Genomic DNA, 26,464 nt, shown 5'->3' with positions numbered 1-26,464 from the left:
ACTTTTGGTTTATGTTATCCTGGCCTCCAAATATTTGGATTCTCTGAAGACATGGATTTTGTGGATAGGTAATAAAAATACTAATACTGATAATAATAATGGCAATAACATCTCTTGGCTGTATCCTATATGGCAGGTCCTATTTATGTGTTTTACAGAGATTAGCTCAGTTAATAATACAAACCTAGAAGGTACATGTTAGGCCTTTTACTGGAGAGGAAACAGGCACACAGATGTTAAGTAACCTGCCCAAGATTACACAGCGAGCTACTGGTAACAATTCATGGAGTTGTTAACTATTTGGGGACTTTTCATGAGAAAGGTAAGATAATGACCACGAATAGTGTGGGGCCCACCCAATTCTGTGACTAGGAGAGAAAGGAGGTATCTGTTTGGATCCTCTCACGGAACAGAATTGCATTTTAGAGCTCAAAGAGACCACCGAATAATGAGGCTCTTTCAGCCTGTTGCAAAACACCGTGGGTCCTGCAGGAACTAAAGCCAATAGACATGGAATAGAGGGTGCGCATCCCATCTTAATGCGCAAGATTAAATTTACCCAACCCGCTACAGGTTACCAATGCTGATGGGTCAGAACTCGTCAGAGACGCTATCTTGGTTCTGGCAAGATTACCCTTGGCAGCCATGTGAATAAGTCTGAGAATCAACTGCTAATCTTTTTCCAGTTCCAATTAGGTTACTAGCCTTGAGACATCTTTATTACCCAATTATCTTTTTCTTTTCCTCCCTAGTACCTAAACAGATAGCCTTGAAAGAGTTTTACTGGGAAACTAGATGAAGCAACCAGGATCACAACACAGCCTTGCTATTCCACTCTCTGCACGGATCCTATAAATCTCCCTGCTGCTGCCCTGACCGCTGTATGTAATAATAATACCAGTTTGCAGGTGTGTCTCCCGCACTTGACTGAGTACCTTTTTATAATTTTATTTTCTGGTGGACAGGCTCATGTCTTATCTTTGCATCTCCATGGCCTGGTGAATGTTAAATGCTCAATGAATTATCTCAAAAGTGAACTGACAGCTTGGGCCTCTTGGCTCCTAAAGGGACCTGAAGGTGTCTGGCTTGCAGAATGTTCTGAGGTTAAATCTGCTAAGTTACTTCCATTTTGGTTACATGGCATTGATACCCATCAATAACTGGCCCACAACCATGCCAGCAACGCTGTTGCTGGTGAAAAACAAGTGACGTCAGAGACGAAGGCACACACATTGTCCCACGGGCACTGGGCGGTGCTGGCAGAGGAGGCTGCCTGTCAATTCCTTAATCATCTGACTCACGAAAAGATTGCTGATAACCAATTTAAACAATGCCTCTGCTACTTAGGAGGCATTGATTTCAATGCTGATGATTGACGAGGAAGAAGGTGGGTGGTGGATCTTGCACAGAAAGCAGTGAAGGGACTTGCCCAAAATCAGCATGGGAACACAGCCTGGTGCTTCTCACTCACTTGGGAGTGAGACCAATCCCCCAAAAGGTGTTCATGTGTGCTTAGCACTGTAGAGTTTTTGGAAGACTATCTATTTAACCGAATCCATTCTTCCTTCAATTTCTTGTTTTTTTTTTTATTTTATTTTTTATTATTTATTTATTTATTTATTTTATTTTTATTTTTTTGAGATGGAGTCTTGCTCCGTCACCCAGACTGGAGTGCAATGGTGTGATCTTGGCTCACTGCAACCTCCGCCTCCTGGATTCAAGTGATTCTCTGGCCTCAGCCTCCCAGGTCGCTGGGATTACAGGTGCCCACCACCGCGCCCAGCTAATTTTGTATTTTTAGTAGAGGCGGGATTTCACCATGTTTGCCAGGCTGGTTTCAAACTCCTGACCTCATGTGATCCACCCACCTTGGCTTCCCAAACTGATGGGATTACAGGCGCGAGCCACCGTGCCCGGCCACTTCCTTCAATTTCAACTTTTCCCGGCCACCTGCTCCATTACCTCTCTTCTGAACTCCGATGGGCTTATAAATCTGTAACAACCAGCACTTAATTATAACATGCTCGGCAGCTACCTCCTGGGCCTTTCTTCTCTGACTAGATCATAAATTCCATAAAGGCAAGGGTGATATTTTATTTCATTACTTCTTATAGTGCCTAGGACAAGGAATGGCTTATAAGAGACACAAAATATGTATTTGCTGACTCATGCAATATCCATGTGTTTGAACACATAACTGGCATCTCTGTCTTAATTCGTGGGCACTTCATGAGCCAAGTCGCCTCCATTTGAAAACCCTTTCATTTCAGGGTCAGGTCCCCCCAGAGGAAATTACAAGATTTTCCCAGGAATTTCTTTTTTGGGAATATAATAATTGCTGCTTGTTGATTTTTTTCCTAATTTTTCCCATTGATATTCATTTGCAATTTACTTATTTTTTTTTTCTCTCCTCATTGTTAGCAGAAAATAGCAAGGAATAGCAAGAACTAAAAGTTTAAGAAAAAACAATATTGGACAAAACCACAACATTGAGAAAACATCTATCCACTGACTTTTTTTTTTTCCTGAAAACTGGGGTTGGGAGAACCCCTTAGTTATTTGATTATTGTGAAAAACATCATATTTCAGCCCTGAAACACCAAGAAATAGGGCTTGTGACCAGACAGGTTAGCAAATTTGAATGTCATCATGAAGGCATGGCATGCACGAGAGGAGAAAGAGCCACTAAGATTTGGTGAGGGGGTAAGAAGCCTATGGCAGGTGACATGGTGGCACCTGGGCTCCAGAGAACAGCAGGGCTTCTTCCCTTATCGCCACCCCTCCTCGTTTTCTTTCGCTCTTGGCTTTGACCTTGTCTCAGCGGTTTACAAAGCTGAGAAAGGAAACACTCAACTACTCTGGAAAATTTTGATTTAATAGTGCTTTTTTTTAATGAAAAGAATAAATGATGATAATGAAATTAAGTTTCTCACAATGTAGGGATGTATATATTCTAATACTTAAAAATCAAAGATGGAAATATCCATTAGCTAGGCACTAGAGCAGGATGATGGAAACTGTGGTCATCATACCAGGCACTTCAGAATAACCAGGGGTCTTGTTAACACGCACATTCCCAGCCTTGGCCCAGACCTCTGGGACCAGAATCCTGGGAGGGGGCCTAGAGTTCTGCATTTAACCTGCTACCCAGGGGACTCTAATGCCCACCAAAGTTTGAGGATCACTGCGTTAGAGGATGCACAGCCAAAAGAACAGATGCATCCTCTATGTCATTATAAACAAAGAGTACTGACTTCTATTTTTAGCTCTTGGTGGGAGGAAGAAGGAAGTTGTTTGAAAAGGCTAGCAGGTAGGGTTAAAACTAGCAAGTTAGGAGAAATACCTAATGTAGATGACGGGTCGATGGGTGCAGCAAACCACCATGGCAAATGTATACCTACGTAACAAAACTGCACGTTCTGCACATGTATCCTAGAACTTAAGTATAATAATAAAAAAAAACTAGCAACTTAAAAGCCTGTAAGCTTTTTTTCCTTTGATTTCTAAGGAAACAGAAAACGAATATCCCTCTGTTTAGGAAATCCAGGTCAAGAGGAATAGCTCAACCTACAGATCCAACAGCTTCCCCGCAAGCCAGCAGCATAGAAGGCCTTCTAATCTCTGCAGCCCAAACTGCCACATGGTCCGGCCTCCCTCCCAACAGCCCTGGAGTAAAAGTCCTTCCCATCAGGATGGGATCATGGTTAGTCACTCCTTTCTTACCATTTTCTTCCATTTCATCCTGCGATTCTGATACCAGGTCTTCACCTGCAGCTGAGTGAGTCCCAGAGACTGGGCCAAGTCCAACCTAGAAGGCACAAGATACAAAGGAAAGGTTAGCAGGATGGGGAGAAGCGGGAGAGATAGGATCCTGCTGACAGGCTCCAGCACTGGCTACCAAGGCTCGGACCTCCCCCATTAAACGAGGTCTTCCCCAAAGTGCTTTTCTTTCCTTCCAAGAATCCAACAGAGGAAACTCTGGGAAACTGGGAAACTGAGAAACAGATGCCCGTGCCTGAGGACACCTGGGCCAGTCCCCATCCTGAAACATTCATGGTCTGCAAGGGACCTGAGAAGGATGCCTGGACCTTCATCACACAGTCCTTTTCCTGGCTTGACAAGAGAATTCACTCTGACCCTCTGGCCCATCGTCCAAACTGGAAACAAAAGGCAAAGCCAGATGTTGCTGATGGGAATCCACTCATCATTCCAGACCCAGCCCCGGTCCCACCTCCGGCAGGTGATTCTCCTGGCTCCCACAGCTTGTCTCCTCTGCGCCCTCCCACATGCCAGCAGTCACCCAGATGGTCCCACATTTCCCGCTGTTCTCTAATCACTCCGACTGTGTTATTTCTGCCTCCCTAACTCGGCAGCCAGGGCAGTGTATACCTTCCACTTCTTTTCTACCCATGAAAGTGCCCATCACACTGCTAAATCCAGAACTGGTGCTCAAAAAATACTTCTTAATGGATTGATTCAATCGCTGTAGCTGTTCTAAATTGTTATAACAATTAAAATGTTATAAATAAATAAATATTATAAAGATTCCAAAAGAAACATTAAATCTACAGCCCTTCCTGTTTTCCATTCTACTGCTAATCATGGTGCTGTACTTCTCTGTAGTCTTCTAGAAAGTCCTAAAAGTCAAAGCCATTTCTGGGGCTAAATCTAACACACCCACCATTTCCTGAGCACCACGGCATCCCAGGCTACATGCTAAGCCCCTTACATGCTGTCTTATCTATCCCATTCACAACACAGTGGAGTAGTATAATTATTCCCATTTTACAGATAAGAGATTTGAGGCTTGGAGAGATTAGACTCTCTCAGCAACTGTGGCCAAATCCTGTCTGCTACCTGGTTGTGTAAATAAAGTTTTATTGTAACAGGCCAGGCACAGTGGCTCATGCCTGTAATCCCAGCACTTTGGGAGGCCGAGGCGGGTGGATTACCTGAGGTCAGGAGTTGGAGACCAGCCTGGCCAACATGGTGAGACCCCGTCTCTACTAAAAATACAAAAATTAGCTGGGTGTGGTGGCAGGCACCTGTAATCCCAGCTATTCAGGAGGCTGAGGCAAGAGAAGTGCTTGAACCTGGGAGGCGGAGGTTGCAGTGAGCCGAGATCGCGCCACTGCACTGCAGCCTAGGCAATGGAGTGAGACGTTGTCAAAATAAATAAATAAATAAATAAATAACTTCTGTGCTACAATATCAGAATTGGGTAGTTGTCACAGACCATATGGCCCACAAAATGTAAAGTATTTACTGTCTGGCTCTGCCCAGAAAACCTTTACCGACCTCTGGCAGATGATCGTAGAGTTAAGAAGTAGGGCAGGATTCAAACCCACGATGCCTGACCCGTACGCCAGCTCCTGCATTGGGGCTCACACCCACTCACAATATATCTGCACAAGTTGAACCTGTCAAAGGGAATCACAGGGATGCTTCATCCCAGGAAGCAGCAAGCAACCGGGTGGGACAAGTAGAAAGGGAAGTCTGCAGTCAGACTTCCAACATCAGTCCTTGAGACAACAACAATTGACCTAATAGGATAAGAACCCCAGGTCTACCTCAGCACCAACTGGAGAGCCACCTCCTTAAGCCAACATAAGCTGCCTCACTGCCACGTCAGCCCTGCTCAGCAAAGCAGTGTGGACTTCGAATGCAGCAACTTGGGACAACCACCCTTGACAGAGCTTGGGCAGCGACCCTCACTTTTTGAAAGGCCCTAGGTTTCTGAGGATTGCTGTCTGTGAATCTCGGGCCCACAGTCAGTCTCACTTGCCTGCTCCATGGGGAGTCTCAGGTGTGGGTTTTCAGCTGCAGCTCTCCACCTGGGGAGATCTAACCATCAGGGAAGCCCACAGGGACCGGCCCTGATGGTCTCAGGTCCAGCTGCCCAGTTGCCCTGCTCTGACCAGGCTGCATAATTTAAAGCCCCAATAATACACAGAGTCTTCCTTCAGGGGACCCTGGAACTGGTCTTAAATCAGTACTCACATCCATCTGGTCATCCCTGTAGAAGGGCTACTAGAAGCTGGCAGCTTTATTGAAAGTGATTAACCAGCTAAAGCCAATAAATTCCCAGTGCCAACAGCACTTGGCTCTTCCCACAAATGAAGCACTGCTTCCCAAGCAGTCACTCATTGAGAACCAAGAACCCAGGGGGCCACCCCACAGACTTCTGGTCTCCCAGGCCTCCCTGGAGACGGGTCCTCCATGGTTCTGCCTGGCGGTGCCTTCCGAGCCCAGTTCACCTGAGGCCATCAGGTGCATTAGTCAATGGAAGGCTCAGTTCACAGCTCTGCCACTGCATTAGCAAACAGTGTTAGCTCACTTGGGAAAAATGCAGCCCTGACTCACTCTGGCTACAGAAACATCCTTCACTGTCATCAGCTTTCTCTCATTACCTGCCACCGTTACAAATTCTCACTTCTCTGCATATTCGCTTAAATAGGGTCACCTAGGAAACTGGAGAAACAAACACAGAGGAGGAGGGTGAGAGCTGTGGGAGGAGGGAGTGCTCATGGCCCTGATCACGTAGGGAGGCGAGGAACATCTGAGAGGGCGGGTGAAGATGGCAGCTTCCATGCCAGCCAATGGTGTCCTCCCAGATAAGTGAATCAATCCTGTGTAGGTGACCTGAGAGATGCCTGGGCAGGTATCAGGGAGCCCCAGGAGGTTTAAGAAGAACTAATATTTCTGAAAAAAAAATTCTCTGACTTCTGAAAAATCAGCCTAATATGTTAGCCATGCATGCTGAAGCCCGTTTGACATACCACCGTGCTACCATAGACAAAGGTGCCCACTCCACTGGGTGCACAAGTTCATGAGGCTCTCAATTATATGCCAGGGAAGTGGAAACAGCCATGTCATACCTGAAGATCCCATCTATTAACCTCTGGTTCACAGACCTGTCTCCATCATCTGCCCAAAGACACTCCAAATGCACAGGTCTAGAACAGAACTCAACCTCTCCCCATCTAAGTCTAAGTCTACTCTGTCCTCTGTCTTCCAACTTCAGTTCATGGTGTCCATATCCGCCTGCTGGCCCAGTCCAGAAACTACAGAATTCTCAACTCCCTTTTTGCTTCCTCCCGCAATGTTGATTCTGCCAATTCTCTCTTCAAGATTGTCCTCTTCTCACACGTGGACACAGGGAGGGGAACCTCACACACCAGGGCCTGTTTGGGGGTGGGGGGATAGGGGAGGGATGGCATTAGGAGAAATACCTAATGTAGATGACGGGTTGATGGGTGCAGTAAACCACCATGGCACGTGTATACCTATGTAACAAACCTGCACATTCTGCACATGTATCCCAGAACTTGAAGTATAATAATAAAAAAAATTGTCCTCTCTATTCTTGCCTCTCTGTTCCCACTGCCACCCTTTAATTCAAGTCTTCGTGATGATCACTGGATTCTCTCCTAACTGGTCCCTGCTCCGTCTCTGGCCTCTCTCATCCATCATTTATGGTCCCTGCTCCGTCTCTGGCATCTCTCATCCATCATTTATGGTCCCTGCTCCGTCTCTGGCGTCTCTCATCCATCACTTATGGTGCCACCACACAGACAGTTCTAAAATGTAAGTCTGATCATGTCACCTCCAGCTCATAAAGGCAGTGCCAACTGCTTAAACAACCAAGTTCACATTTCAGCCAGGAATACGAGGTCCACCATTTGCCTGTTCACACCTTAAGCTGGAGATGTCCTGGCTACTTGCAGTTTCCTCCACACACCAGGCGAGACACGCTTCTTTGCCTTGTGTGTGCCAACCCCTCAGTGCAGGACGCCCTGTCCCTCCTGGAATCAAAGCTCTTCTTAAATGTTATCTCCTCTGAGAAGCCTTCCCTAACCCCGTCTCCCACGCTCAGCAATATCCTGTGTTCCTACTGCACTCAGCACCGCACAGGCACCAGCGCCTGGCTTGCTGCGTCTTTGTTCCTGTAGTCGTTCCTTCCCCATGATCCCTTTCTGTCACAACAGGACTCTCTCGACTGCTTTCTGGACCCATAATCCCTGCCACAGTGCCCCAGTGGCACCCAGAAGACCCTAACCAAACAGCTGATAGTGCCTCGTTAACAGAATCAGAAGCTAAATTCCCTTTTAGTTGGTGATATTCAGACTCCTCTGTCACTTAAATTTGTATCAAAGAGCTACTACACAGCTTAAGAGATTCATCTGAGGTTCCTTCCTTTACTTTTTGAAAGGACTGGTGTCCAACCTGATATGGCCAAGGCAGTAGGCAAAAGAGGAGGAAAAAGGACCTGAAAATCTCCCCAATAAATAGGATCACACATTATTAGCTCAGCCATCTCCAGAATCAGTTTGAAAGAACAAGATGAGACACTGAGATACACACTTTTTTTTTTTTTCGGAGACTGAGTCTCGCTCTGTTGCCCAGGCTGGATGGCTTACTGCAACCTCCACCTCCTGGGTTCAAGCGATTCTCTGTCTCAGCCTCCCAAGTAGCTGCGATTACAGGTACCTGCCACCACGCCCAGCTAATTTTTGTATTTTTAGTAGAGACGGGGTTTCACCATCTTGGCCAGGCTGGTCCTGAACTCCTGACCTCGTGACCCACCTGCCTCGGCCTCCCAAAGTGCTGGGATTACAGGCGTGAGCCAACACACCCGGCATTTTTTTTTTTTTTTTTTTTTTTTTTTTTTTAGGAGACAGGGTCTTGCCTAGAGTGCAGTGATGCAATCTGATGCAATCATACCTCACTGCAGTCTCAAACTCCTGGGTTCAAGTGATCCTCCTATCTTAGCCTCTTGAGTGGCTGGGACTACAGGTGCATGCCATCACACCTGGCTCACATTTTAATTTTTGTAGAGATGGGGTCTCACAACGTTGCCCAGGCTGGTCTCAAACTCCTAGCCTCAAACAATCCTACTGCCTCAGCCTCCCAAACTGCTGAGATTACAGGTGTAGGCCACAATACCCGGCCCAGACACACATTCTGGCATATGTTTCAGTTAAAATAGTAAATTAAAGAAAAGGAGGTGAGGCATTGAGGCCTCCGAGAAAGCAAGGGTCACAGCCTCCTCAACATGGATCTCAGAGGGGTTCAAAGAAAGGGCTCTCAGCCAGGTCCTCCTGGATCTCAGTCAAATCGTTCTGACTTGACGTCCGGCAAATTCACCAACATGTCTGACCTCCTCAACTGGATCACTCCAGCCCTTCCCAAGCAATAGCCAGGCCAGCAAACTGAGTCAGTGGGGAATCAGCTGGAGGCTGTGAAGATTGAGAAGATCATGAATCCCAATTCCAAATCTAGTCCTGCTGCCTCCAATCCTAAGAGTGAGTGGCTTAAAAACCAAGTCTGTTTCCCAGCTGACCACCTGAGCAACCATTTGCTAAACTTGACCTTGTTTATGATACTGAAATAGTTAAGTTCAAATATGGAGATAGAGTGGTGAGTGTAAGTTCAGCCACAGGCAGGCTCCAGGGACTGTGTGGTGGATTCATGTGGGCTGGGTTCTGTTAACCAAGGTTGAGATGACTTGAGCCAAGGAGTGGATTCCTGCCCTAGTGTCCTGCCTCACTGTAACAGTGCTCTGGCTCCATGGCCCACAATGGGAGCAAGTCTCCCATTCTCAAGGGCCTTCACTGCGGAGAGTCCCTTCCCTGCGTCCTCACCTGTCTGGGGTAGACAAGTACTTCTGCTTCTGGAATTTCTTCTCCAGGCCCATGAGCTGCAGCTCGGTGAAGATGGTGCGACTCCGGCGGGGCTTCTTCTGTCGGGGCGTGGGCTGTTCCGTCTCTGACTCGCTGCTGGCTAGGGCCTCGCCCCCTGGAGCCTCAGCAGAGACCGCCTCGGTGACCGGGTGGCAGGACAGTGCCTGGGCGATTCCCGGGGTGGCGGGGACCAGGTGGGAGATGACGGTGGGCTGGCGGGTGATCACCGAGAGGAGCGGATATGCCCGCAGGGAAGGAGAGCCTGGAAAACAAGCAGGGAGGCAGGTCACCACAGGGAACAGTGTGGGGAAGCAGGCCAGGACCTGCGGAGGGCCACTGGCTGAGGTCTGTCTGACAGGGAGGGCCCTGCTCTTAAGGAGGTACAGATGGAAGAAGGGGAAGGAGAAGTAATTCAAGACCTACAGCTGCAGGGCAGGCACAGAGATCTGCTCTGCTCGGTGTGGGAGGTTGAAGCCCACGGCCCAGAAGAGGTTCCTGCAAGTCCTCTGGTTTTAAGCAGATCTTTCCCTTCTCTCTCCCTTCGGAATCCCTAAATTCTTGGTCCATGGGACCAGGCAGATGAAAAGAAGTAGTCAGGAAAAGCTAGAGACACATATTTCAGAAACCCGAAATAGATTTGTAATATGCAAACTTCCTGAGAACCACCTGTGGTCTTTATAAAAAGACATGCTTGTAGCTATGAATTCTTCCTGAGAAGTCTGTGTACCTTGAATCATAGCATTTTTCAGAGCTTGACAGGATGCTTTCGGATTATTTAATTCAACTTTCTCATCTCAGAGGGAGTAAATTGCCCCAGGAAGGTTAAGTGAGTTGCCTAAGATAACGTAACTAGGAAGAAGCAGATGGAGGAGTCAAACCAAGTTCTTCTGGCTTGAAGTCCCATGCTATCAGCACATCATGAATCACATGGATACATCATTTAGAAGAGGGAGACAAACAGATTTTAAATCACATGAAAGCTCAGATCGGTATGACTGGCGCCTCCAGCACTATGTTAAGGAGGATTCTCAGGCTGGCCAGAGCTTGGCTGAGGAAAAGGTGCTGGGGTCGATGAACAATGTCTGCTATGGGCATGTGGCCGGGGCAGGGTATGGTGGCATACATACCAGTTATATGCCACTCCTGCGTTAGGAATTTCAAGGCAAGAGTCCTTTTCTGTCCAACAATCTGTTAAATCTGTAAAGTTCACGTAAAGAGCTTTTTCCTTTGGTTATTCAACATAGAGCTTAAAATGTCTGGATCATTACCTATGTGAATCATTTTATCTCTCAGTTTCATATCTATAAGGTGAGTAAGAAAAGTAGCTGATTCCAAAGAATCCTTCAAACTCTAATATACTGATGCCACAAAAGGACCTCTCATCCTCCCCATTTGATATCTGATGAAAATGGAGAAGACCCAGGGGCTGCCCTTTGGGACTCAGTCCAGCCCTGAAAAGTGACTTCAAGGCCACGGCCAGAATCTGAGCCGACCAACATTCACACTAGCTCTGAGTTGAAACCGACTAACATCACAGAAGCATCCAGGTACTACCTGTGCTCCAGCTCTCTTCTCTGGGTTGGCATTTCTCTTCTTATTTCTTCCCATGCCTTTGTTTGGCCCCCAGTCACAGTTGTTAAAACAAATAACTCTCTTGTTCTTTGAGTACACTTCTAGCTAGGCCCAGCAGAAACCACAAAGTGGTTAAATAACAATAAATCACCACTTGCTACAACTTCCATTAACTCTCCAGCCAACTCCAACACTTGATGTTTTGTGCTGTGGATTCTTTTTAAGAAAAAAAAAATCACCTGGGAATGATATTTTAGAGCAAGAAAATGAGGATATGTGGGCTTGTGGTTTGGATCTCACAGCACACATCCTGAAATGATACTTCTTGAAAAAGAAGTTGGAAGCTTCTTAAAAAGGCATAAGATGTTTCTCATCTCAAATCACCTTACTCCTTTAAGTCTGTCACTTCTTTCAAAAGAGACTATCTTTCTTTAGCAGGCTAATGTGTAATCTAGAAACTAAGAAGCTTATCATTATAGGAAATGACTAACAATCCACCTGTAAGTAAGGCTTTGTATCACCTTTCTCTTTTGTAAGAGAGTTAAACATTTTTTTACCCAACATTGAATAATATTTTGAAAGTGTGCTAATATCTAGCATTGGCAAGCATATGGGGAAATAGGCATTCATATATTGTTGGTGGGAGTGTAAAACAGTATAATCCTTGAGGACAAATTAAGCAGTATCTACCAAGTCACTAACAGGGAATTTCGCAATTTGAGGTCTATGCGTACAAAGATTTATATACAAGCATATTCACTGCAGCCTTGCTTATAATCATGAGCGGGGGAAATAACCTATACATTAATATCTCTCAGCAGGAAAATAATTAAATAAATTGTGGTACATCCATACTATGAACTACAATGTAACCATTAAAAAGTACTATCTAGGCCAGGTGTGGTGGCTCATGCCTATAATCCCAGCACTTTGGCAGGCTGAGGCTGGAGGACTGCTTGAAGCCAGCAGTTCAAGACCAGCCTGGGCAACAGAGTGAGACCGCGTCTCTATTTTTTTTTTTTTACTTACTTTTTTTTTTTTTTTTTTAAAGTAGAGACAGGGTCTCTGTTGCCCAGGCTGGTTTTGAACTCTTGGCCTCAAGCAATCCTCCAATTTCAGACTCCCAAAATGTTGGGATTATAGGTGTGAGCCACTGTGCCCAGTCAGAGATTCTGTCTCTTAAAAAAAAAAAAAAAAGATATAAACTGATGAGAAAGAGAGATGAATAGATGGATAAACTATATATAAACTAATACGAGAAAATACCTAATATATTACTGAGAAAAATATGATGTAAAATCATTTGTATTATTCTTTAAAACTATGATTTTTCTGTCTGCCTTTATAAATGCATTTTTAAAAGTCTAGAAGGCTAGTTATCAAACTATTAACAGTGATAACCTCTGGGAAAAGGCTTGGAATAAAACAGGGTGAAAAGGAATCTACACATTTGCATCTAATCCTGCATTCAATCCAGCCATGAATATTTACTGAGCATCTACTATGGGCTACACTCCGCTCTGGAAGCTGGGGAGATAGCAACGAATACTATAAAGTCCCACCTTCATGGAGCTTACATCCATTTGGGGAGGCAGACAGCAAACGAATAAACAAGTAAATATGTAAATAGTGCCAGGTAGTGATAAACTATGATGGAAAATACAGCAAGGTGTGAAGATGGGGCAGGTGGGGCAGAGGGCAGGTATTAGGGATGAGGAGTCAGGGAAGGCCATGGTGAGAAGATGACCTTTCTGCAGGTGAGCGCTCCCACACAGATGAGAGCCTGGAGAAGGCACGGGACAAGCACCCCAGCCCCAGAACCAGCACAGGCAAAGCCCTAAAGGCCGAATGAGCATGGGTTGAAAGACCAGCAGAAAGGCAGAGCAGGCAAGGGCAGAAGTCACAGGAGAGAAAAATGGGAAGAGATCTGTTGGAGCCAGATTACGCAGGGCCTTGTAGGTCAGGGCAAATCACTTGGATTTTATTCAAAATGTGACTTTTAAAAAAGCCATTGGCAAGACGTGAGCTGAGGGAGGACATGATCTGACTGATGTCTTTAACGAACCCTAAGGAGGTTGGACTGCAGGGACCAGGGTACGAGCAGAGAAACCAGTGAGGCGGCCAGGCCGTATTCTTCTAGACCAGAGGCAGCGGCTACGGCAGTGAGAGGGGGTGCATTTTATAGCTAAGGTTGAGAGGACTTGTTGAAGGACTGAATGTCAGGTATGAGAGAGAGAGTTGCCAGGAGAGGCCTGACGTTTTGGTCTTAGCAACTGGAGGAAGGCTGGTGCCCTTTACCAAGATGGGAAAAGACTGGGCAAAAAGCAGGATTGAGTGAGAAAACCATGATTTCTGTGTTAGATAAGTTGCTATTAGACATCTTGCACGTGTTGAGGAGTCAGTCAGATAGAGGTTGGGTTAGAGACACAACTCCTGGGAGTCTATGTGGCATATTGGACCACGGGATTGCATGAGATCACCAAGGGAGTGAGTGGAATAAAAAAATGAAGAAATACAAGGGCTGAACCCTGGGGCACGCCAACATCTCAGGTCACAGAGAGGAAGAGGAGCCAGCCAAAGACACTGAGGAGGGGACAGAGAAGCAGTAGGAAAGCCCATGTCCCTCGGCATCCCCAAATCTAGATGATACTTCTGCATTGTTCACCTTTTGCACAGGTGCATATCTTTTTTTTTAAATTTTTTAAAAAGGAAAGTTACATTAAATGAGTTGTAAGTTTCATTCCCATTCTAAAGTTTAATTTTATGTTCAGTGTGTCAAAAAGAATAATCTTTCATTGACCCTTGATCCCAAGGAGTGGTTAAAACTTCTTCTAAAAGCTAGGCAAAGAAAATCAGTCTAGAAATCCCAGAAATTGAGTATAAAATATGTTTAGTTTTATGAGACTTCTAGTAAAACAAACATTGTGGGTGTTCTCCTGGGAAAGGGGGGCTCTTTAGCCCATTCAGAATCCAAAGGTCTAGAGAATTTTCTCCCTTATGTCAATTTTCTCCCTTTATGTCAAAAGATGTTTGGGTTCTTGAATCATATTCATTCTTTTAAAAGAAACATCATTTAATGTGGAGAAATAATAGTCTTTTCAATAAATGAGGCTGGGTGTGGTGGCTCACACCTGTAATCCCAGCACTTTGGGAGGCCGAGGTGGGCAGATTACTTGAGGTCAGGAGTTCAAGACCAGCCTGGCCAATATGACGAAACCCCGTCTTTACTAGAAATACAAAAATTAGCTGGGCATGGTAGCACGTGCCTGTAATCCCAGCTACTCGGGAGGCTGAGGCATAAGAATCCCTTGAACCCAGGAGGCGGAGGTTGCAGTGAGCCAAGATCATGCCACTGCACTCATAACACTCCATTTCAAAAAATAAATTAATTAATTAAATTAAAAATTTTAAAAATAATTGCTTTAAAAAAATGGTGCTGGAGCAATTGGACATCCAGATGCAAAAAGTAAAAATAAAAATAAATAAAATAAAAAGAGCCTTGACCTCACAAATTATTTTAAAAATTCACTCAAAATGGATCATAGACCTTCAGTAGAAACATAAACCTATAAAATTTTTAGAAAGAAACATTAGAGAAAAATCTCTGTGACATTGGGTTAGGTAGAGAATTCTTAGCCATGACACCAAAAGCATGATGCATAAAACAAAAAGGCAAAAAACTGGTCTTCATCAAAATTAACAATTTTTGCTCTGTAAAAGACACCATTAAGAAAATGAAAAAAGCTGCACACTATGAGACCTGACAAATCTCACACCTGACAAATGACTTTTACCTGGAATATATAAAGAACTCTCAAAGTTTGACAATTAAAAAATAACCCCATAACAATGTGCCAAAGTTTTGAAAAGACACTTTACCAAAGAGGTTCTATATATGGCAAATTAGCACATGCAAAGATGCTAATGAAGGAAATGCAAATTAAAAACCACAGAGAGATACTGCTATACAGCTGCTAGAAAGGTTGATGTTTTTAATGAATTGACAATATCAAGTGCTGGTGAGGATGTGGAGCAACTGGAATGCTCCTTCATTGCTGGTGAGAATGCAAAATGGTACAGCCTCTTTGGAAAGAGAATTAGCAGTTTCCATCAGCAGAATTCCGGAAATCTCCCGCTCTCCAGAAAAGCAGCCAAACTGGGGAAAAAACTACCCTTCCCAAGGGCTGCCCTCTGTGGAGGTGGTCACAAATTGGGAACACAATGTATGGGGGGCAGGGAATGGTGGGGGAAGAGAAAGTTAGAAAACCACGAGGACCAGAGAGATGGGGACGCATTTATAGAGGCTGCCGTGAGTTTGCACCTTGCAGGAGAGTGAAGGCTATTTAGACAAGATTTCTGGAAAATATTTTAGGGAGTATACTTTGTGAAATCCATGAATATACTCCTTTAAGAACAAGTAAAATAAAGATCTTCATATTCAAGGCTTCCATAGTCAGATTTCTGATTTACATCCACTAGGCCATATGGGGCCCTAGAAATAGTTGGGTTATATTATGTATACATGGGTCTATTCCCAGATTCTGTTCTGTTCTACTGAACTAATATATGATCCTATTATAGGATCACTCCACTTTAATGATTGTGGGTTTTTAGGGAGTTTTCGTATCTGGTAGAACGAGTCTCCTCTTTACTTTTCTTACAGAATGTTCTTGGCTATTGACATTAATTTATTTTTCCAGTTGAACTTTTGTTTTTTTTCCTTAGAGACAGGGTCTGCCTCTGCCACACAGGCTGGAGTATAGTGGTGCAATCACAGGTCACTGTATCCTTGAACTCCTAGGTTCAAACGATCCTCCTGTCTCAGCCTCCCAAGTAGCTGGGACTACAGGCACATGCTACCACACTCTGCTAATTTTTTTTTTAGAGGCAGGGTCTCCCTGTGTTGCCCAGGCTGGTCTCAAACTCTTGACCTCAAGTGATCCTTCCACCTCAGCCTCCCAAAGTGCTGGGATTACAAGTGTAAGCCACCATGCCTGGACTCCAGTTGAACTTTAGAAATCAACTTGTTAGACTCTAAAGAAAGTCCCATTAAAAACTCACTTAGAGTTACACTAACCTTATAGATTAATTTATAGAAATGATTCTACTGATGATCCTGTCCTTTAGTAGACTGAAAAGCAATTGCTGGCTATTTAAAAATGACTTCTAGAGATTTGGGCAATTTGGTTCCATAAAGCTTAAGCCTAATGAAAAATCTTCACGAAAAACAAAAAACAACATAACTTCTGATAAATAATAGTGACTTAAAGCAACATCCTAATCACCAAAGTCCATTGTTTCAGCAATCTTGACCCAATGTTCTGATGCAAATTCCGCTCTAAGAGTGTACTCTCCCCCACTGGCTGACAGCACCCCCCTGAAGTTGGAGGTGCACACACAAAGCTGCTGTGATGCTGAGAAACATGTCAGGATCTTAAAAGGATCACCATTATCAATAAATAGAATTGCAATGAGGCACTGTCTTGAGCTCTTGGTATTTGATATGTGTCTCTAAAGTTCAGAAGAACAGGCACGGCTGGAATGGGAGTTGGTGGGTAATGTGTGTGCTACAAACCACTGGATCTCCTGAAAAGCAAACCCTTGGGGAGCAGAAAAGTGAGACAAAATATACTTGAGCCAGCTGCTTGCTGTCTTTTCTAATTTTAATATATGACTTGATTTCCTACAAAGTAGCATTGACCCAGAGCTTTAATTTCACAAAGCGCTTGCATTCCAACATTTCCTACTCTTGCAAAAAAAGTACTGTGAAATAAATCCCACCATAAATCTGTATTTTGACTAAAAATCAAACCCAGGTTTTAAAAACAGTGCCAAATTATAAATTAATGCATACATTAGAAGACACTTTGGTTACTGAGAAGACAGATAACGTACAACTCTTAAGTATGTCTTTCTCTTTCCTGAGAATTATCACAATGTGAAAACGTTGACTGGGGACAGCTGCCCTGCTACCCTAGATCATTTACATACACTTGTGAAATTCAAGCACATTATCTGCTACTGAGAATGTGATGACTGTAATAAACCAAAGACACTGTTTAAACACACAGTTTTAGTTGACAGAAGGAGCGTAAACATGACCCCATTGAACACATTTTCTAATAGTTGTTTTTCTTCAACCAATCCCCTTAACCAATGTTTCCCTCTGGGATGGAGATCACGTAACTGTGTGTATCACTTACCTAGAAATACTTCCCTGCCAAATGTTCGGCCTTTTTGAGAATCTGTTTTTGGATTCTGGAAAACCTGAGTACATGAGTGGTTGGCGGATGCCAGAGACATCCAGGGAGCCTGGGGAGATGTGGAACATTTGGTAGGCTGAACAGAGGATTTTCAATCATGCTGGTTCTGAAAGCTGTCAGTGAACTCGTGCATGGGAACATGCTTGGGCCAGGCATGTACCCACTCCAGGGTTGCTGGTTCCTGGCACGGCTCCTCCATCTAAGTCCTCCTATGCATGGCAGAAGCCAGGTCCCTGCAGCTACAGCCATACTTGAACCTCAGAGCAAAATCCCCCAAGTACAGTTGCTGCCCTCACACACCTCCTGTGGGCTTCTCTTCCATTCTTCCAACATTCTAGTCCCCAAATTGACTCTCCACACCCACATTTCCGGTTTACACAAGCAAGGGCCAAAGGTCCGAATGGATAAGAATTTCTAAGCTGCCTGCTTGACTGATTTATGTTGCAGGAATGTGTGACCTATATATACACAGAAAGCTTCAGAGGGACATAAACAACACACACTCAAAGACACTGGTCCAGAAGTATGCAGATAACCTGGAAGATGGACCCCATGGATAACTGGGCAGCTATAGCTGAGTTTCCTAGAAAAAAACATAAAATCACCCACACGGAAATATTCCCCTAATCTCCCATTCCTACCAACTGGCTGGTAATTTGGGGTAGTGGAAAAAATAAGGCCTTTATTCCTGACTCACACAGTGACCCTGAGCAGGTTACCAAAACTTTCTTGGTTTCAATGTCCTATAAAGTTAGGCCAATAACAGTTCTCCCTCCTAGATTATCGTGAGGATTAACGGCATTAATGTATCTGAAGTGCCCAGGGGGCACTTGGTTCCCTTTCTTTCCCTCCCTTCACTTAGTTTCATAATGCTCAGTGATTGAGCCAAATTAAAGTAGATTAATTTTCTTATCAAGAAAGCACACCTACTTGTGAAGCATGCATACGTATCTTCTTATCATCTGTGCATTCACATGCAAAGCAAGATTCAGCAATAGCAGAGTCGGCCAGTTTCTCTTTGCTCAATGGAAGTCTTCCAATGCCCTTGCAGCCATGTACTGAGACTGACAGCAACCAGGGAGCTCAGAGAAGTCAGCGGAAGGGCTCACCTGGCCAGCCATCTTCCTAAAACTACCGACACTCCCCAAATAGTTACTTGGGTTTAGTAGATCTGTTAAAAAAAAAAATCCACAGAAAAGTTTGAGGGTCCCAAGGCACAGCCCTTCTCAAGGTTAGTAACAGGCAAGGAAGGATGGAGTTGGGGGTCACAAGACAGAACCAAAGCCAATTTCTAAAAACTGCAGGCGGCGGGGCCAGGTGTGGTGGCTCACGCCTATAATCCCAGCACTTTGGGAGGCCGAGGTGGGCGGATCACCTGAGGTCAGGAGTTCAAGACCAGCCTGGCCAACCAACATGGCAAAACCCCATCTCTACTAAAAATACAAAAATTAGCCAGGCGTGGTGGTGCACACCTGTAATCCCAGCTACTTGTGAGGCTGAGGCAGGTGAATCGCTTTAACCCGGGAGATGGAGGTTGCAGTGAGCCGAGATTGGGCCACTGCACTCCAGCCTGGGCAACAGAGTGAGACTCTGTCTCAAAAAAAAACAAAAACAAAACAAAAACGAAACAGCAGGGACAACAGATACAGGGTGGTTAAAGTAAGTTACTTTGCCCTATCTTATGCTGAGAGTGAGCTGAGTGTTGGTGGTCACCAGACGTGAAAGTTCCATGACTGTGTCCCCATACGCATAATCTGTAAGCCTAGGAGAGAGGAGGATAGAGGGAGGCAAGAAATACAAAGAGATTCTGAGTAGCCTTTTAACTGTGATTCACCAAGTTTCTAGTCCAGCAAGAGTGAATGAAACAGATGCACTCTCTACAGATTCTGGGTTTTTTAAATTATTAATTAATTAATTTATTTATTTATTATTATTATACATTAGGTTTTAGGGTACATGTGCACAATGTGCAGGTTTGTTACATATGTATACATGTGCCATGTTGGTGTGCTGCACCCATTAACTCGTCATTTAGCATTAGGTATATCTCTTAATGCTATCCTTCCCCCCTCCCCCCACCCCACAACAGTCCCCGGTGTGTGATGTTCCACTTCCTGTGTCCATGTGTTCCCATTGTTCAATTCCCACCTATGAGTGAGAATATGCGGTGTTTGGTTTTTTGTTCTTGCGATAGTTTACTGAGAATGATGATTTCCAATTTCATCCATGTCCCTACAAAGGACATGAATTCATCATTTTTTATGGCTGCATAGTATTCCATGGTGTATATGTGCCACATTTTCTTAATCCAGTCTATCATTGTTGGACATTTGGGTTGGTTCCAAGTCTTTGCTATTGTGAATAATGCTGCAATAAACATACGTGTGCATGTGTCTTTACAGCAGCATGATTTATAGTCCTTTGGGTATATACCCAGTAATGGGATGGCTGGGTCAAATGGAATTTCTAGTTCTAGATCCCTGAGGAATCGCCACACTGACTTCCACAAGGGTTGAACTAGTTTACAGTCCCACCAACAGTGTAAAGTGTTCCTGTTTCTCCACATCCTCTCCAGCACCTGTTGTTTCCTGACTTTTTAATGATTGCCATTCTAACTGGTGTGAGATGGTATCTCATTGTGGTTTTGATTTGCATTTCTCTGATGGCCAGTGATGGTGATTCTGGTTTTGTGTGACTGAAGAAAACAGAAAATGTTTTAAGAGGCCAACTCAAAGGCTGACAAAATATCTCAGCAATATTAACTACCTCATTTAAAAAAAAAAAAAAGAGGAGGAAGGGTATTTTGTGAGTTAAATGTAAATGAATTGAAACATGGAATAAATTTATTCTAAAATCCACATTAGACTACCATGATAGAGACTCTGGAATAACCCTCCAGTTAAATAAAAACTTAAGAAGGTTACAAAGGTTTAAAAATAAAGGGCAGAGAGGTGGAGTGAGGAGAAAAGATTGGGGAGATTTAGAAAAATGAAGAAAGTTTGGAAAATAAGCAAAGGACATCAGAGAGACCTTGGAAGTCTGATTGCTTCACACCTTCTTTTCAGATTCTTCATTTTGCAGAGACAAGCCAAGTCTTATCACCTTATCCCTGCAATATCACTAGAAACGTAGACACCCACAAAACCACCGAGCAATGCTGGGAGCTAAGTGAGATCAATTAAGCTAGCCCAACAGGTAGGTTTCTAGACTTTCTCATGCTGCCTAAAATGTCACATCACCTAATTCGGTCATCATCCAGCCTGCAGCCTCCACCACCCTTCACCTCCGTTGGCCAATGAGCACATGGACATGGCGTGGTCTTTCTCCTCCCGGCCATGCTGTTTTCCATATACACCCACACCTGCTTTCATCCATACTTCACAAGCACTCCCTGATGGAAAGTTGCCAGGAACAGCTGCTGTTTAGTACAAAGACAGAATCACTCACTCCTACCTGCATGCACCCACACATTCTGTTTGTGTCCTGATTCACTCTTACTTAATTAAAACCTTGAATTAGGAGTTAAGTTGTTTACCCATCTGTTTCTCACGAGATTGAAAACTTCTTTAGGAAAAAAATGTGAAACTCCATCTTCCTGGTGCTTAACTCCATGCTTTGTTGAATTGATTTTACCTGGAATCAGGATATCAGGGCTAGAGATGTGATTCTGACACCTTTGGGCTCTATGACCTTGGTCATATTTCGAAGCTTCTGTTTTCTCTTCTATAAAAAGGCAATACTAATACTTCTCTACAAGCTTGTTGGGGGATAACATTGCAAATGAGTATGAAAGACAATGAAGAACTATTCAAAAAAGGCACTGATTTTTTTCAAACACCCAACTTAGCAGACCCAATGAATGTTCCATATTGTAAAGATGTCTCTATTCACTAAGAAGTCACAACACTGCTTTGTTGTGCTAACCTCATCCATCCCTCTGCCTCGTAGCTTGTGCTCAATCATTTCTAGCTGACGTCCTGGCATTCACGGAGGCAAAGTCCACACACAAAGTTTCCTGGGAGGAATCCTCTGGTTCCCTGTCATCATCATTAGGGAACTCTGTTGAACAGCTACTCAGCTCTGTGCTGACTGGTAGAGACAGGAAGAGAAGCAATTCCTGATCTCTGCCCTCAAAAAAACTAATTATTTAAAGGTAAAGAGGGAAATGAAGAAGCATGTGGCAAAGGCTGAGTGGTGTAGGAAGTGCAGGAATTCAGGGCAGACTGCTGGGTTCTAGAGAGTACGGTGCCTGGTGACAGGGTGAGCTGTGAAAAGAGCAGGAACTGAGTTCCAAGAGGGGAAGGAAGGGATGGATTCCAGAGGCATTGTTGAGGAAAATCCAATAGTATCTGGAAACGATCTGCAGGGTGGGGAGAAGACGGGCAGACCCACAGGAAGAGGAAGACTCAAGACGCTCGCGGTGACTGCTGGATTTAGGGTCATTGAGAGAAATCTGATGTCTGCAATGTGGGAATGTTTTGGGAGAAAACATGAGACTTACAGTTTGAAGTGACAATCACACATCCAAGTGTCAGAGATAGTCACAAGCTGATGCTCCCCAGAAGGGCTCTGAGATGAATGCATAAATTCACTCAAAACCAAAGTTGAAGGGTTGAAAGCAGAATTCATCTCCCAAGAAGAAAGATTTAAGGAACAAGAGGATGGACTGGGCACGATGGCTCACGCCTGTAATCCCAACACTTTGGGAGGCCGAGGTGGGAGGATCACAAGGTCAAGAGTTTGAGACCAGCCTCGCCAATATAGTGAAACCCTGTCTCTATTAAAAATACAAAAATTAGCCAGGCATGGTGGCTGGCGCCTGTAGTCCCAGCTACTCAGGAGGCTGAGGCAGGAGAATCGCTTGAACCCAGGAGGTGGAGGTTGCAATGAGCCAACTGCACTCCAGCCTGGGCAACAGAGCGAGACTCCATCTCAAAAAAAAAAAAAAAAAAAAAAGAGAAAGAAACAGAGGATGAAGGACTAGACCTTGGAGTACATCTTCATCAACAGGGCTGGAAAAGGAAATCATCAATAGAAGAGACAGGCATTATATAGCGTAAGAGGCAGCAGCACAAGCCAGAGAATACAGGACCAGTAAAAATGGCCAAAGAGAATTTCATGAATGATAAACATTCAACAAGGTTACTCATTAACCTTTTCACATAAGTTTTGAAACTTTCTCCCCTTCTCTGACAATGGCCCTGGAAATGGACTATAGTCCTGGTTTAGGAATCTCCACCAGGCATGCTGGGGAGATGTGCATAATGTCAGGGCACTGGACCCAGTTACCAGAAAAAGCCACTGGAGATTACCTTTCTGCATGTGGCTCCCTGGGTCCACAGGCAAGTTCCTGATTACCCAGAAGAATACATCTGCCAAACTCAGAATATTTTATGCAAAAAAAAATGTAATTTTAAAAATCCAATCTGGGCTGGGTGCGGTGGCTCAAGCCTGTAATCCCAGCACTTTGGGAGGCTGAGGTGGGTGGATCAAGAGGTCAGGAGTTCGAGACCAGCTTGGCCAACATGGCGAAACCCTGTCTCTACTAAATATACAAAAATTAGTCGGGCGTGGTGGCAGGTGCCTGTAATCCCAGCTACTCGGGAGCCTGAGGCAGGAGAACTGCTTGAATCCAGGAGGTGTAGGTTGCAGTGAGCTGAGATCATGCCATTACACTCCAGCCTGGGTGACAGAGCAAGACTCGTCTTGGGGGAAAAAAAAAATCCAATCTGATTTCATTCTTCTCCCTACACATTCTAATCCTGACTTAAATCTCTCTATGGCTTGACTTAGTTGCAAAGAATTAAAAACAAAGGGAGATAAAAAAAGAATAAAATCTGGCCGGGCAGGGTGGCTCATGCCTGTATTCCCAGCACTTTGGGAGGCCAAGGCATGTGGATCATCTGAGGTCAGGAGTTTGAGACCAGCCTGGCCAACATGGTGAAACCTGGTCTCTATTAAAAATACAAAATCAGCTAGGCGTGGTGATGGGCACCTGTAATCCCAGCGACTTGGGAGGCTGAGGCAGGAGAATCACTTGAACCCTGGAGGTAGAGGTTTCCGTGAGCCGAGATGGTGCCATTGCATTCCAGTCCGGGTGAAAAGAGCGAAGCTCCATCTCAAAAAAAAAAAAAAAAAAGAGAATAAAATCCAATTCAACTAAATGAATTGTGGAATCCCTACTGTAGACACAAGAGATCTACACACTAACTGGGGATAAAACAATACATGAGAAGACCATGTCCTGGCTGGGCATGATGGCCCACGCCTGTAATCTCAGCACTTTGAGAGGCTGAGGCAGGAGGATTGTTTGAAGCCAGGAATTCGAGATCAACCTAGGCAACATAGTGAGACCCCATCTCAAGGGAAATTTTAAAAATTAGCCAGGTGTGGTGGTGTGTGCCTGTAGTCCTAGCTACTTGGGGGGCTGAGGCAGGAGGATCACTTGAACCCAGGAGTTGGAGGAGGCAGTGAGCTATGATTGCACCACTGCACTGCAGCCTGGGTGTCAAGAGTGAGACCCTATCTCTAAAAAAAGAAAAGGAAGAAAATTTAATTAAATAAATGCATAAAAGACAGACCAGGTCCTTGTCCAGCGTAGAGTCTAGCCAGGATGGCAGATGATTTAAAAAGTAGTAGTTCAGGTGCTATAAAGAGTATTTAAGGGCTGGGCACAGTGGCTCATGTCTGTAACACTAGCACTTGGGAAAGATGAGGCAGGAGATCATTTGAAGCCAGGCATTTGAGGCCAGCCTGGCCAACATAGCAAGACCCCATCTCTATGGGGAAGAAAAAGAGTATTCAGGAAGATCTAACCAAGTATAGGCTGTCAGGATTCTCATGAAAGAGTGGCATTTAACTGACATTCTAAGAATGAGGTTAGCTGAGATTCCAATGTGATCCAAACTGAATGATACAAAGCAACAGGTAAAAGTTTAAGATATGCCGGTATAAAAGTATACAAATTTACCAAATTATAACTGTCTAAAAAAAAAAAGTAAAACCAAAAACCTGAGGAGTAGAGAAAATAGAGGAAAAGGCATTTGTGCCTCATTTCAACTTCTGATGTTGGAACTGGTTCCGCAGAGTAAGGACAAGCAGGAAGAGCTCTTTGCTGGAACATGAAGGCAAGTCATTAAACTGGAGCACCTGCAAACAAACCAGTGTCTGGCAAGGCCCCCAAAATATAGTCAGTAATCGGAAGATTCCCCATTACTGTGATGACTGGCATCATACAGGTATTTCCATCAGGACATTTCATCTCACACAGTCAGTTGTATGACTTCTATGGAATCCCATTGATTTTCTCTTTTTGGTATTCTATTCATTTCTAATAAATGTGTATCCTTAGTGATTATGCATCTAATGCACACAGGGGTCATAAAACTATGTTGCAGAAAGGATTCCAACTTTGAAGGAGTCTACCTGTTGAAGTAAGGAGGAAAGGGAAGCTCTGTGTTTGATGGAAGGATCTTGTTGGATAGAATGAGAGTTCCTCTCCCTTTCTCTTTTATTTAAGCTGTTAAGAATAAATGGCGGCCAGTGTATCCCCAAACAGTTGAGGGAAAATTTTTACATGAGACATCAATATTTACTCATGTTTGAGTCTCCCTCAAAGGGGTAACCATAGGAATAACAGCAATAAGATTTTGCAACACAAGGCACATCAGTTCGCAAACCACGGTATCCAACTGGCCACCAGGACCAAAGACAGTTGCTCCCTATAGCAAGAAGGCCTTTCTCTTCCCTTGCACGGAGCCAAATCCTGTCTATGAAGGTTGAACTCTGGCCTTGACAACCCCATTAAACTTGCTCAGCCTCTGGGCCACAGTGAGGTCTTTCTTGCTCTGAATATTCCTCATCTGTAAATGAGGGAATGAGATGATTTTGAAGGTTTCTTTTTGGTACCAAGGTACAATGATTTTATGACTAATATTACACTAGGAAACAATATGTCTCTCTAATATTTCTCAACCCCATTTAAAGTCTTTGCCTTTTACTTCTCTCTCCCACAGTGTTCTTCCTGTACTTTGCACAGGATATCAACTGAACAAATATTAGTTGAATACATGTGCAAAGAACAAAATATTAATGCATGCATATAAACTTCTCCAGCTCTGCTCAATCATCTCAGTTCACAAGGAAGGGAAGTAATAAACTATAAACTATTTACTTACCTGATATTCCCATGGGTGATCCAGACTGTAACTACGAAAGGCAAAAGACTATATTTGCACCATGCACAATTAAGACTTTGAGATTAGGTGATTTACAGCTAATAACACACTAAATAACAGAACAGAGATTATTTTTTCTAATCCAGTCTTTGATGGATGAGGCAGAGGGCATTAAACAAAGTCACATAGAAGAAAGCTGAGGTCTGAACTAGAAACAGAGCTCAGGCCTCCAGAGGAGTGAACGAGTGTTCTGTTCACATCACTGTATTGCCTTTCTGGGCAAGAGCCACCAAATACTGAGTGCTCGCATGGCCTCAGGTTCTTATTTTCCTCCTTCATGTGGTCTATTTTTGGGAGAGCTTGAGTGTATCCAAGATTCACAGCTAATGATGTGATGTATTAACAGCCAATCCAAAAATCTTCTGCTTGGAAAATTTCCCCAAATTTGGCTAATATGTGTTTAGGAGGAGAGGGGGAAAGGAACAGTAGACCTTGGATTGCATTACAACCCAAAGGCCCACAACACTGACACTGATTTGTTCACTAAAAAATAATATTGATAGGCCAGGTGCAGTGGCTCATGCCTGTAATCCCAGCACTTTGGGAGGCCGAGGCGGGTGGATCACCTGAGGTCAGAAGTTAGAGAACAACCTGGCCAACATGGCGAGACCTCATTTCTACTAAAAATGCAAAAATTAGCCAGACGTGGTGGCTAATGAATGTAATCTCAGCTACTTGGGAGGCTGAGGCATGAGAATCGCCTGAACCC

The 26,464-nt window shown here is 44.2% G+C and overlaps 1 protein-coding gene across 1 annotated transcript in view; it reads right to left on the bottom strand.

Moving 5' to 3' along the window:
* BARX2 (BARX homeobox 2) overlaps positions 1-26,464 on the bottom strand; it is a 77,809-nt gene that overhangs the window by 5,594 nt on the left and 45,751 nt on the right. The window contains exons 2-3 of the mRNA XM_002822696.3: positions 9,645-9,945; positions 3,724-3,808 (exon numbers count right to left, since the gene is read on the bottom strand). Coding sequence (XP_002822742.3) covers positions 3,724-3,808; positions 9,645-9,945 — 386 coding nt within the window. The remainder of the gene's footprint in view (positions 1-3,723; positions 3,809-9,644; positions 9,946-26,464) is intronic.

This window comes from Pongo abelii, chromosome 9 (assembly GCF_028885655.2).
Source record: "Pongo abelii isolate AG06213 chromosome 9, NHGRI_mPonAbe1-v2.0_pri, whole genome shotgun sequence".
In the NCBI taxonomy this organism is placed as follows: domain Eukaryota; kingdom Metazoa; phylum Chordata; class Mammalia; order Primates; family Hominidae; genus Pongo; species Pongo abelii.
The sequence above is the reverse complement of the archived record's forward strand: the minus strand, read 5'-3'. Positions and strand labels throughout refer to the sequence as shown.